Source organism: Spodoptera frugiperda, chromosome 7 (assembly GCF_023101765.2).
Source record: "Spodoptera frugiperda isolate SF20-4 chromosome 7, AGI-APGP_CSIRO_Sfru_2.0, whole genome shotgun sequence".
In the NCBI taxonomy this organism is placed as follows: domain Eukaryota; kingdom Metazoa; phylum Arthropoda; class Insecta; order Lepidoptera; family Noctuidae; genus Spodoptera; species Spodoptera frugiperda.
In genome coordinates, this window is record NC_064218.1 from 6,820,628 (window position 1) to 6,835,174 (window position 14,547).

The 14,547-nt window shown below is 36.7% G+C and overlaps 1 protein-coding gene across 1 annotated transcript; it reads left to right on the forward strand.

Annotated features, from left to right (window-relative positions):
* Positions 1-1,043: 1,043 nt before the first annotated feature.
* On the forward strand, positions 1,044-2,742 carry LOC118266172 (actin-related protein 3). The gene has a single exon (XM_035579564.2). The coding sequence runs from the start codon at positions 1,170-1,172 to the stop codon at positions 2,424-2,426; it is 1,257 nt and encodes a 418-aa protein (XP_035435457.1). The 5' UTR covers positions 1,044-1,169; the 3' UTR covers positions 2,427-2,742.
* The last annotated feature ends 11,805 nt before the right edge of the window (positions 2,743-14,547 follow it).

Genomic DNA, 14,547 nt, shown 5'->3' on the forward strand with positions numbered 1-14,547 from the left:
CAATATCACAAAATGTTTTTATTTCAGACATAGGGTTCCGATTGCATAATGTCGGTTAAATGGGTAAGAAGGGAATTCGTAACGTGTTTTTAACATTAAAATCAACATCAGAGAACAATTATAAATTTAAGCTACATATATAATACATATTATATTATTTTATTAGATGCCTTTTTTGAGGGGGAAATCATCCAATGACTTCTCCCGCCTTGGGTGAGGCGGGAGGGAGTGTCAGACTCTTACTGACAAAAAACCACCCCGTTCCTTCTCCTGCTTTGAGCCGGAGCCCCAGTAACCTTTTACGTTGTCCGCTGCTCTGGAATTTATTAGATGCCTAACGTACCTATCCGAGAACCGAGAAGTATCAGAATGTTACTGGGGGGAATAATAATTTTATTATGAGTCCATAGACTCCTTGATCTTTAACTGACCCCAGATTTTAAACGCTAGGTAGTTGAAAAACAATATTTATGAAAATAAAAAACCAACTTCAAAAACCATACTACCTACTGACATTTTATTCAGTACTTACTCACTACAGCCACTGAAGTTAAAGTCGGTGCCTCAAATCCTAACTAAACTATTTAAGAAATTAATTTAGATAGGTGCATCTAGTACCGATAATTAATATTTTGTTATGAGCTTGTGGTACCGACTTCTTAACTTTTAGTGGGTGTCGTGGGTAGACTCAGTAGAAAGCTCTTAAACGTCACACACTTAAGCACGTCATAATTTGCCCAGGCCCGACCGCCCAAATTGTAACGAAGAAGACTCCTTTTTGGGAAGTCGGTTAATTATTATTTGGTCACATTTGAAAACAACGACTGAAAAACCACAAAATACAAAAAAAAATATGTGCTAAAAAATTATGATAAACTTTATTTTAATAAACGTAATATTGAAAATGTCTTCTATAGGGTCGATTTTATTTTGATTATTTTAAAATCAGATAATTATCTATCTAAAAACTAAATAAAAAATAATTTAATAGATTATCTGTAACGACTTCATACCGTGAAACGGAACGTAGATTAATCATCTTCCGCTGATTTGACGTTTTACACACGTCAAAATTCGTGGACCCACTGTGATTGTACCGCACCCACTAAAGTTTTCCTTAAAATTTTGCTGTAATTTGAAATAGAACAGTATTTAGTGAAATTAGAAATATGGGTGATCATCTACCAGCTTGTGTCATCGATGTCGGGACGGGTTACACGAAGCTGGGCTTTGCCGGCAACAAGGAACCGCAGTTTATCATTCCGTCAGCCATAGCGATAAAAGAAACTGCTAAAGTTGGCGATCAAAGCACTCGGCGTATGACTAAGGCAGTAGAGGACCTAGATTTCTTCATCGGCGATGAAGCGTTTGACGCTACTGGGTACTCTGTGAAGTATCCTGTACGCCACGGTCTAGTTGAAGATTGGGATCTAATGGAGCGTTACATTGAACAGTGTATCTTCAAATACCTGAGAGCGGAACCTGAAGATCACCATTTCTTGCTAACTGAGCCTCCACTAAACACGCCTGAGAACAGGGAGTACCTAGCAGAGATTATGTTTGAGTCATTCAATGTGCCTGGTCTGTACATCGCCGTGCAGGCTGTGTTAGCTCTTGCTGCGTCCTGGAAGTCTCGTACATCCGCGGAACGTACGTTCACAGGCATTGTAGTGGACAGTGGTGATGGTGTCACCCATATTGTACCTGTAGCTGAAGGGTACGTCATTGGATCCTGTATCAAACACATCCCCATTGCTGGTCGCAACATTACCTCGTTTATTCAATCTCTACTTCGTGAACGTGAAGTAGGCATCCCACCAGAACAAAGCTTAGAGACTGCTAAAGCAATTAAGGAGAGATACAGTTACATCTGTCCAGACATAGCAAAGGAGTTTGCCAAATATGATGCAGACCCTGGTAAATGGATGAAGAACTACACTGGTATCAATGCTATCACTAAGAACCCATTCTCTGTTGATGTTGGTTATGAGAGGTTCTTGGGCCCGGAGATATTCTTCCACCCTGAGTTCTCCAATGCTGATTTCACTGTGCCTCTAAATGAGATGGTAGATGAAGTCATTCAGTCATGCCCCATTGATGTGAGGAGAGGGTTGTATGGCAACATTGTGTTGTCTGGTGGGTCGACCATGTTCAGGGACTTTGGTAGGAGACTGCAGCGAGACATCAAGAGGACTGTTGATGCAAGACTGAAGCTGTCTACCACACTGTCAGAAGGACGTATTACTCCAAAGCCTGTTGATGTGCAAGTTATATCACACAATATGCAGCGCTATGCTGTGTGGTTCGGAGGCAGTATGTTGGGCTCTACTCCGGAGTTCTACCAAGTGTGCCACACTAAGCAGGCGTACATGGAGTACGGCCCCAGCATCTGCAGGCACAACCCAGTATTCGGCACCATGACATAAATGTATATTGTAATTAATTGCCAGTATTCAGTCAATATGAATGTTGACTATTTTTAAGCAATTATGAATTTATAATTTTAAGATTATTTTACTTAAAGAGACTTATTAAGTATGCCTATTTTATAAGTGTAACTAAATAATAGCTACATGAAATATTGGAGCATGGTATTTGTAAAGAACTTTTAATTCCATCATTATGTTTATGATTATATTCAAATATTCAATTTATGTAAAATGTAATGTCTTAGCTGGATTTTATTAAGAGGCATTTAATATTGCATTCCAGCTTTTTACCAAATATAGAGTCTTGATATAAGTTCATTGATTTATTTTGTTGTGGATCCCTGCCCTATGTAATAATTATGCATAATGTGATAAAACTATCATGTGTACCATGATAGTTAGTGAATTATAGGTGTAATACAGAAAATCCTATTAACTACCTATATTGGGTATAAAATTAAATAAGAATGTATTTTATCTATATAGGATGAAACATACTAAAATGCTATGATATCCCAACCATTACCTCATTCCTTATCTTTTCCTTCAGTGTCAATAGTTCACACCTGATGTAACAGATGGCGCTGTTCATAAAAAGGTTTCATCTTTATGTCCAGTGGTTTAAAATTGTTAGCATTTTTCATAACATTTTTGATGCCCGGTGTATGGTATTTGGCTTGCCCATTCGTTATGATGTTACGTTGTATAAAAACCCGCTCTTAAATGTAAGAAACACTTCTGAAATCCGCATCAAATAGGTTTAGCCAATTGCGAGTAATCGCGGACAAACATACACACAGGTGAAACTGAGGCAAGTTGGTTAAAAAGACGCCAATTAATAAAACTGTTTTTTTTTTTTTGAGGTGGAGAATCATCCAGTGACCTCTCCCGTCTAGGCTAAAGGAAGTGTCAGACTGGCAAAAAAGCACCCCATTCCTACGTCTGCTCTTCGGGCCGGAGTCCCGGTAACCCGCTAAGTAGCCCGGGTACAGCGTTTCAAATTTCGCAATTTTGAGTCAATTTTATCACATCGACATGTTGAGGAGAATTGCTATAGAAGCTTTGCAAAGTTCTTCAGTTACATAGGAAGAGACATTCACTTAATTATGATACACACTAGGCAGATAGTACTAGTTCATAAACTGAAAGAGGGCTGAATGAGGAGTGTTGCTCTTTTCATAGTTTTCATTAGTCGTCGCTAATTAAAGTAGGATCTGTCTCGTAACTTGTAAGCAGATAATTTTACAGGATTGGAATAGGAAAGGGTTGTCATTAAAATTTTATTTTTCGTATGTCCTGTACAGGTTCATCAGGCAGGTTCTTGAGTACCTACTTTGCATCGTAAGAAGGTAGGTATCTATATCATTTATTTACATAATTGATGTGGATAGGTTAGGTACGTTATCGGTCGTCGGCTGATGTTTTTATCTACATATTATATCCTATATCTACATAAAAAGAGCACATTAACACGTTGCTCTGCAGATCTCCCATCTGAGTCACATCAAGTCCCATTTAGGTAATGATGGACGAACATAATGATGCATTTTTCAACCAACCTCAGCTAATCGAACCCGAGTTATATTTACCTACCGTGTGCCATTATTAGATCAATGAATTACACTTTTACATAAAACTAGCAACCCTACCCAATATATCCGGTTGGCAACACCAGGTGGTACGCAAGCTGCAACTCGTTTTTACAAAGCACGCTCTCTAATTAGTGTGGTACCGACTCGGTCACACTCGTAGTCATAGGTACCTAGCTACACTGTAAGCTTACGCGGCTGCCACAAAAGAGCCAATTTCCAAACGGATCCCTGCCAATTCCACGCCTCGGTGACACGTATAGGATTCATTATAAGATTTACTATTTACTTTTGGGCGTTTTTTGTTACTGGGTAACGTGGGCACGGAATCGCCGTGTGGTGATGTGATGATAGTATGGAAATACATTTCGCACATAAACGATCCAACAACAAATCAACGGATGACGTCATAAATCTTATATCCCACGTATGACGTTTATCCTACATGCGAATAAACATGGATAGAAAATCCCAACGAACAACAGTTAGGCAGAAAGGCATGATCGACTCGTCTGGAACCTCCTTTTCTTAGGGAACTTTACTCTCTGTCCCCTAAAGTTACGTTACCTACCTCATACGTCATGTTATAAATAAAACTGTGCATTCAATTTATATGGTAAACTTGTTGTTCTAGGCAGTTAGACATTTTCTAGCTGACTAAGCTCATAAATACGACCTCCATCAACGTTGTAGTGAAAAGCGTAGGTTGGTACCTTATCTTGACAAACTACCTAGGTCCCAAGTAGACTAAATTTTGTTAGTGTCTACCTATCTACTTTTTTGTTGTTAGCTAACGTCGCTAAGTTAGATGATTTAGATTTTGTATTAGATACCTAAGTGTGGGAGAGCCATGTTTCGGCACAAATAGGCCAGCTCGACCGGAGTGATACCACGGCCTCATAGAAAACTCACTTGTGTGAGTAAGGTTACCGGAGGATCAATTAATTTCCCCTTCCCAATCCCTGATCCTCCATCAACCCTTACATTCCTTACCCCCAAAAGGCCGGCAACGCCTCTGGTGTTTTGCGTGTCCATGGAGGGCGGCGATTGCTTACCATCAGGTGAACCGCTGTCCGTTTGCCGCCTTTAGCATAAAAAAAAGATATAGGTAAGTACGGAGTGTTTCACTTTTTGTATCAAAATCGGAAATACAATAGAGTCAATAAGTTCATCATTACGTGGGTTTATTTATAAAACGGGCGAAGAGTGGGTGAAATGACCTATTTATGAGTTTACTCAATTGGGAAGAAGTTGATTTTTAATGTATGTAGGTAGAAAGGTAGATAAGTATTCTAATAAGAAATTGGGGAGCTGTGAGGTGTTGCTGTCTCGACAAACTTTTAAAATCCCTCCCTCACTTAAATAAACATAATTACAATCACGTGAATAGCCCAAATGCAAACTACGCTGGACAAAGTTTGCAAACTACAAGCCATTACAATTTCACTTCTTACACAGCCTATACGAAAAATCATACACATTAAGTACTTATCGCCTTTTATACTTACAAACGTAATTAGTATTGAAAAGGGCTCTTAACTGGTCCATAAACCTGTAATCAGGGCACCATTAACGACCTTATGTTACTAGTAATAAAAGCGATTATTATAATAATATAGTTTGTTTTACCTTACCTAATATTGCTGTCATAAAAATGGGTAGTTCCTAAAAGGGTTATCGCATCTCTAGGGGGTTGTAAGTGGGACAAAGGGTTGTTATCATGAAGATAGGTTGCTAGTTACACCTGTGGACTAGTCGTGTATTTACGATGGGTCTGGGTATAAGTGGATAATTATAAATTATTCTCAAATGTACGTTGTACTTATATAAGTAGGTTGGTCTACATGAGAAAGGGGCCCTGTTATAATACTGAGATAACTAGGATGTTACTAGAAGGTACCGTTTTGAGATTATACGGAACTATAACGTAATGTTCGCTTTTTAAATCTTAGTAATAGAATTCAATTTACATACATACATACACAACCTCACGCCTCTCTCACTTGGGTTTAGGCAGAAACTATGGAATGCCACTTGCTACGATTCTTGCACATCTCTTTCGCTTCATCAACAGTCATCTATCTTTTTATATGCTCGTCGGTTTAATTTGGCCCTTTTTGTGATATAGTGCCAATGTTAATTTTAATACAAAACTAAAAGCGAACAAATTAAAAACATTTTCAATTAAAACAATCACAGAGCTAAAAAGTTTAAACACCTAACTGTTTAAAACTTTCCCTTTGTTATACAAAAGTGTTAAATAAAATATAGTAACCAACCAATATGGTACTAGTATAGGTAGGTTGGTTCCTTTGTAAAACTATGTTCGGCACTAGTTCTCGAGTAAATAAAACTGTTGGATTCCGTGAACGAAGTTTTAGCTGGGAGGGCTGTGGGTAATAGGAAATCTTGCCAACTCCTCAAAGGTTCCAAACAAGTGTAGTTTCCGGCTTACCAACGAGTTTATTAACTTCAATAATGGCTATATAGACGACTACCAATTAGAGTTTCTCTGTTTATAAATAACCTACTTATTCTTTTTCTGGTGTTCTGGTTTGTTTTGGCTATTAATTGTTAGCAATTAATAGAATACATTTTGTCATCATTCTCACTCTTCCAACTTCTTATCTGTCAGTGTAATTTTTAGTAGCAAATCGTAGAATCGATGGCTACAGATAACTGCTAACTGTCGTACTTGGAGTGATTTAATGGTTACTTAACTCATTCTTTAGCAATTATTTGGAACAAAATTGATACTAAGGAATAGTTCAAGTAATCATTAAATGTACCGACATCTTCTATACTTTGCCAAAGATTGTGATAAACCTGAACCAAAATCAAACCTGATTAAACAATAAATATATTAAATAAAAGCATTTCATTTCAATGACAGTCTCAAGTTTCATGGTAAACTACAGACCCACAACTAGTACTTATCAATAATCGGACGCTTCCAATAAAATTTTCCAGTGAATTTTCTCAACAGGTACCTAAATCCAATTACTAGTTATTGGCCAGTTCAAATTCAATCACTGTCTGCAACTCCACGCCGCGGCTTGTTCCCTGACCAATAAATAAACTTGGATCTGTTCGTTCATGTAAATCCAAACCTTCTTGTTATTTGCATCCAATAGTGCGAGAATTATAGGAATTGTGGAAATATTTCGCTCGACCGGAGTGATACCACGGCCTCACAGAAAACCGACGTGAAACAACGCTTGTGTTGTTTCGTTGTGTGAGTGAAGTTACCGGAGGCCCAATTACTCCCCTTCCCAATCTTCCCAATCCCCGATTCCTCAGCAACCCTTAAATTCTTAGCCTCTAAAAAGCCACGCACTGGATGTCCATGGGCGGCAGCGATAGCTTACCATCAGGTGATCCGTCTGCTCGATTACCAGATACAATAAAAAATAGCAAAAGCCTCCAGCTTTTCCAATCCTATAATACTATCATGATTAAAAAAACTTTGCTTGTCATTTAACCCCTAATTATCAAACCCACAGTCTACTAGTATTCAAAGCGGTAATTACTAGCATAAATAATAAATCCTTGTCTCGACACCACACCATAGCCATGCCAGGGTAGGGAAGGGGTTACAGCTTAGAGCTAATTGCAAAGTGCAACCATTGTTTCCCCATGCCCTCTGAGCCAGTGGGAAAACTCGCACACCACGAGATTTTTAATTATTCTACCAGACGAGGTTTTACATACTTATAGATTAAACGGTTCTCTGATGGTTTTTTTTTACTGATGTGTGTTTGTGATTTGTTTTTTTTTATTGTAACTGTAACTGTGTTGATGGGCGAATGGTCTTGTGTTTATGTTAACAGACTAACTAATCTTCTGTTTCTACATAAAAAAAAATCTGTGTCATGCTCAATGCTCATGTATGTGATTAAAAATACATAATTTACATATGTCAATTAGGTAGACAAAAATTTGTACAACCAATTATAATTGAACTAATGACACATTGCACAGTAGTGCGTCGTCCAGCTATTGTAATGCAATTTTTTACAGTCCATTCTGTAATGTTATCTAGTCTGGAGCTGCGGAATGCATAGCGGATTATCGAGGCTCCGGCTCAAAAAGCAGGAGTAGGGACTGGGTGGTTAGAATCTGACACTCCATTCTGTAATAATCATAGAATTTTCGCAAGTCGTATCTCAAATCATTAAACAAGTTGCTGAATTCACCATTTGTAGATCTTGTTCTCTATAACCCAAATTTTCTTTTATAAGAACCTCCTTATCATATCTTAAGTAGGTACTGGAATTACAATAAAAGCTAGTTTGGAAGGTCTAAATGTCATATCACTTACCAAATACAAAAACTAATGTAAAAACATGCTTTTAAATAAATCCAATAGAATTTCTTATTTGATTTTCAATTACGAACACTTTTCTAAGAATATGTAAAAGGGTACAACTGGGAGGGGACACAGTAACTTATACCCAGATTCTCAGTATAGCTGAAAATAGCTGTGTCGTTGGTAATTGACGGCACGAATTCTGAAGTTTAGCAAGACTACATTTTTAGTTTTTAACGCCGCAAAATATTTTTATTACGATTATAAGTATCTAATAATTATTACTTGATAGATTGATGATAGATTGCTTAGCGTGTTACCGGGGCTCCAGCTCGAAAAGCAGGTGTAGGAATCGGGTGGTTTTTAGTCAGTAAGAGTCTGACAGCCTCTTGCTTCCCCCGAAGGTGGGACTAGTTATTGGATGATTTTCTCCCTCATAAAATAAGGCAGTACACCTGTACTGCCTATTATTGTTTCACACTTAAGTTCATATCTTAAAAAGGTCGCTGCATTATTTAAAAATTTTAATGACCTACTGCAAACCCCAAACCGCCTACAAAGCAAGCATAGAGAATAGGGATGGAGGATATGGAATGGCAATTTTTATAGTAGGCATCCAAACTTCTTCACAATCATCATGATGACAATAACTTTTTAAATAAATCTACCAATAAGCTACATCATCCCAACCCTTTACATAAAGTACAGCGAGACAGATTTTTGATATAAATTGCTGTTCCTTTGTCTCGCTAAAACTCGAGAACGGCTGGACCGATTTGGCAAATTTTGGTCTTGAATTATTTGTAGAAGTCCAGGGAAGGTTTAAAAGGTGAGAAAATATCAAATAATTGACGGAAAAACCCTAAAAACTGCCCTTTCCTTTATCCCATACAAACGTTTTCTAACTAATACGTAGAGTCAATTTGAGCTTTATTGCTATTGGATAAAGTTCATTGTTGGATAAATGCTATTGGATACTAAAAAACAAATGCTATTGAATAAGTGTGCGTTGGAGACTTGGAGCACAGAATCCCTACTAATATTATAAATGCGAAAGTAACTCTGTCTGTCTGTAATTACGCTTTCAAGCCTAAACCAGTGAACCGATTTTGATGGAATTTAGTACTGAGATAGAATAGACCTTGATACTTTTTATTGCAAAAAAATAGCGGAGAATGGGTAAAAATAAGGGATAAATGGTCATATGGAAATTCGTCATTTTAAAAGCTGTAACAGTAAAACTTTGTATTTAGATACTTAATGAGGAACGAAAGAACATGGTCTACTTTTTATTGCAAAAAAATAGGGGAGAGTGGGTAAAAATAGGGGATGAATGGTCATATGGAAATTCGTCATTTTTAAAGCTGTAACAGTGAAATTTTGTATTTAGACACTTAATGAGGAGCGAAAGAACATAGGCTACTTTTTAATAAAAAGGGTAGAAGGCGTAGTATGTTTGATAGAGGAGATTAATGTTTGCTTGAAAATTCGTCATTTTCGTTAATACGTTGCCTGTGGCTTCACTCGCGTTCGATTCTTATTTAAATACACATATACTTATTTAAATCGCCAATATCCCTACTACCATACTAATGTTATGAATGCGAAAGTAATCCTGTTTGTGTTGAGGTTACGCTTGCACGAATGTTTTTTTTTTGGAATATAACAACGAAACAATGTATTTTTTTATTGATAGGCAATATATAGGAAATTAAAGGATAATAATATAGATAACCTTGGCTACTTTTCATCATGATTATAAAATGATGAATCGGCGGTCGTGGTTTCTTTGGAATACATATCTTTAAAAATGCTAACAGTAACATATTCTCAAGTAATTCACATTTTAGATGACATACGGCAGCATTTTGACCACTAACACCACTACGCGGACGAAGTCGCGGGCAAAAGCTAGATTCGATAAATTTTCATTTGTACATGTCAAATATTTGTTGTTTCTAAATTCAAATTCTGTAAATAATGATTGACATTTATGCATAAACTATGAAAAGGGTGAATAAACAATTGTCTGTATTTTTTTTAATCTATTGAAAATGTTGAAAAGTGCATTAAGCATTAATAGAAATTCCTCAAATATTAATTATGCGTGCGTTCAGAAATAATGACAAATTATCAACAGTTACGCGTGTGTTCAGAAATTTATTTTGTGTAAATTAAAGTTTCTATTCACGTTTTCGAACAAACGATGCTCTTTCAATATAGTCTATTGGTGTGAATGACATTGACATTCGTATTGCGCGTTTTTTAAAATATGCAAAATTAAATGTATATTTTTCAATATTTCTGAGAGATTATCTTAATATTTCTTCGAGTTTTAAAGACTAAGAAGATTTTTATTTGCTAATAAGTGTTTGTTAATCAAGGTAAGTTCACATCTTCATTATTGATTTTTAGTAACTTTTGGTGACTACACAATACTACAATTTGGTATACACGGTTATGCAGAAAATGTATGAGAGCTTTTTATTTTCAGTTGGAATTTCGTTTTTAACAATGCTACCAACCAGACGTACAAGCTTAGGCCGCAGAACTCGAAATACGGCAAGTCAAAGAAATATAAGAGCAAATCAAACTGATGAGCATCGCGAAGCGCGAAATGAACTTGAACTGAATCGATATCAAGATAGAAATGTTGTGTTTAATCCCCACAAAGCTGCATTCAGTTATAATGTGGCAATTGATTACAGTTCAGAGCAAATTGTTGCTATTGGACTAATGAACATTGTGTGTCCACATTGGGATTGAAATTAAAAAATGAAGCCTCTGGATTGTGTTGCGCCAGCGGCCAAGTCAAATTGACGCCATTGGTACCGCCACCAGAGCCACTACATTCATTGGTTCATTTTTTGACTCATATCCAGCAGTACAATAATTGCTTTCAAATGACATCATTTGGGGCAACAAAAGTTATACGAGACAATTTTTTGCCTACTTTTAGCAAGTAAGTATAATGGCAAACGTTTTTTTTTAGTTTTAAAACCATGTAGCTGGTGCAAAATATGTCGAGTCAGTGATGTGTTTATTTTGTAAACAATAAATCAAATACATAATAATAGTCTATAATCCGAAGACTTAATCAGCAACATTTATAACATGTTGTATTTTATAGTGGCATGAGCAAGATGTTCTTGGTAAAGCCTACTACCTAAAGCTGCCGTGGAAGGCTGTTTAATGTCGAGGTTAAAAGTAGTTTTAATTTGAAATGATGTAAAGTATTGTGGCAGTATTTTGCGAGCCACATGGTGGTACAATTTGCTATACAATTGCCTGTATACATATTTATATTCTTGCAGATTCAGGGATTCAAATATATCATCAAACAGGTTCCTTATTGCCAGTGCCTGTTGAAGACTATACATTTTTGCAAATATATTTTATGGACAATTCAGCAAGAGAAGTCGATCAGCGTTGCGCACACAACAACTCAGTAAAGAGATCCATTGTGATGAACAACTTCAAACATTTTTCCTTCAACACAATGAATTAGTTGCATTAGACCGATGCATTAGACATTCACAAATGCATTAGACCGCATGCCATCAGATAATCACAAAATTGTCATCAGAGCCGATTAGGCGCCTGCAGGACAGTGAAATGATTGAATCCTATGAAATAAACACTATTATGAAAATATATTTTGTTTTTTTTTAAATTAGTAAAGTCCTTTTCAGGTATAGTGAGATCAGGAAATTATGGATTCATTTTTATATGGAGGATATTTATAGATTCCAATTCAAATTGAATAGGGACTCATACATAACTCAGCTATACAAAATAAAGTCAGAGCATCATTGCTACGCGAAAGCGGTACGAAGTTCGCTGGGTCAGATAATACCGATATATCTACCTACCTATTCCCAGCTATTAATAAAGTTTGAACACAACGAAGTCTAAACATTCATACGATACCTCACCACCGCTTGACCTATCCACTCGATGCCCGATTTAGGATCATCCGAAATACCGAGTAAAATCGATAAGTACTTCAGTCGCCACCTCCACAGAAGTAAGGCTATGTTTACTAAATGACTGGTATTTTTGTGAAGAGAATAAGGACTCACGACTTGATCAACGTGGCAGTTATCTAGTCCAGATCTGAGTAGGAGTAGCTAAATGCAGAAAAAAAATGTCTAGTATTTTATTTATTCTGCATTCTCAGTAATGGGGCTGCCTTGTTGGTCACAAATGAAGCAAGTACAAAGAGCAGATACTATAATGTGATTGTGCACTGTGACAAAACCAATAGACCCAGCCCAATGATATAATAAGTGAGACAATCTTAAATAATTTATTATAGCTGTGTTTTTAAGTATTGGCCAGAAACCTTATTTTAAATTGAACATTTTTTACTTCCGTAACATGCTCCCGAGTTCTGTCATGGTTTCAAATCTGCACCCTGTATAGATTATTTATAATAGACACGAAGTCTGCAATATTCCTCACACTGTAAAATTGGGCTTATAAAAAAACTAGTATTAATTATGATACATGTGTTTTTTTGAGGAGGAAAAATCATTCAATTGCTTCTCCTGTCTTGGGCGAGGCAAGAGGGAGTGTCAGATTCACACTGACTAAAAACCACCCCCGTTCCTATTCCTGCTTTTCAAGCCGGAACCTCGGTAACCCGTTAGGCAGTCCGTAGCTCTGGAATTATAACACATGTAGGATGTAATAACACTTTTACATACTTCTTTGGGAATTAGAAGCCGTAATGTTGTATTTATTCCACAGTGACCTAAAAATACATATTTACAAAAAAAATCTCACATTAACTTCTGAATTCTAATTTTAACATAATCTTCTGAATATAGCCTTATAATAATTACGAATACATTCTTACTGCGTAGGTAGGTACAAACATACATACATAAGTTGTGAGTTATGTCTGTAAACTTGGCTAATTACGACTATTTCCTCCAACTTGATAATATATTGTTAAATGAGAATTTGCGCACATCCGTTGGTACATAAATAAATCTTTATGTATATATTTATGTTATTGTTAATGTTGTGAATTAATTACTAAAACGGGGACATGATAGACAAAATTATTGTCTATTATACACCCTATTTAAGTACATTTACTGCATTTATGTTATACATAACATCACGTTTGTCCCCATGGGGGCAGGCTGAGACAATGGAACGCCAATTGCTACGATTCTTACACACCACTTTCGCTTCATCAACAGTCTTAATGCATGCTCATCGGTTAAAGGTACTTTTAATTTGGCCGTTCTTTAATAAATCGCCAATCAGGTCACTATATGTCCGTCTAGGACGCCCTCTACCGACGCCGGCCCAATACGGCTTGTATATTTCGTTCGTAAATCTATTTTCATCCATCCTTTCTACATGTCCAAACCATCGTAACATTCACTTTTCAATCCATTTTCCAAACAATTGACTGCATTTTCACCTTTAATTCAATTCCAAAGTCCTACTTTTTGCAATTACCTTCAGTTTGGTGTGAATTCGAACTCTGTCTAATTGGTTCACTGTTCTAGTTTTCAAATGATGGCTGTTCCACGTTCATTGGCAGAATGCCTTAAATAAAATGGCGGTTAAACGGGCCCGCTCATAACCAAGCTAGATCGTTAAACCTTCTAAAATAGAAGTTGTGACGGCTTGTGTTAAATGTGAGCCACGTGAAACGGTTGTATTTGATTTTATAATTATGTTATAGATGAAAGTAACTGCCTCGTTGGCCGAGTGGTTGCAAGTGCGACTGCCAGGCAAGGGGTGTCGGGTTCGATTCCCGGGTCGGGCGAAGTGTTACTGGGCTTTTTTCGGTTTTTCGAAAATTTCTCAGTGGTAACACGGAGTCTGGAAATGTGCCCGGTATAGGGCAATAGGCTCACCACATGGGACTTACAACATAAATTGTGAAATGTGGGTGTACATTGGCATTATGTGCCATAATGTGCACCTCTGCCTACCCCTTCGGGGATTAAAGGCGTGACGTTATAATAATAAAAAAATTAAATGAAAGTAAGTACTTGGTTACAGTGCATACTAGTTTTTGCCATCGGTTTCGCTTGTGTTTCGGCTTCGCGACGTCGCCACGACTGTGACTCGAAACTAGTAGTTTTTCTCAGAATATTTACGCGAGTAAACCGTTGTTTTCAATTATACATTAATTGTTTGTGTATGTCTTACGATAGTTATTATAAAAATATTGTTTAATGTTTATTTATTT

Bases quoted from the DNA above. Each gene is read 5' to 3' on its own strand.
- LOC118266172 (XM_035579564.2), top strand. From the start codon at position 1,170: ATGGGTGATCATCTACCAGCTTGTGTCATCGATGTCGGGACGGGTTAC.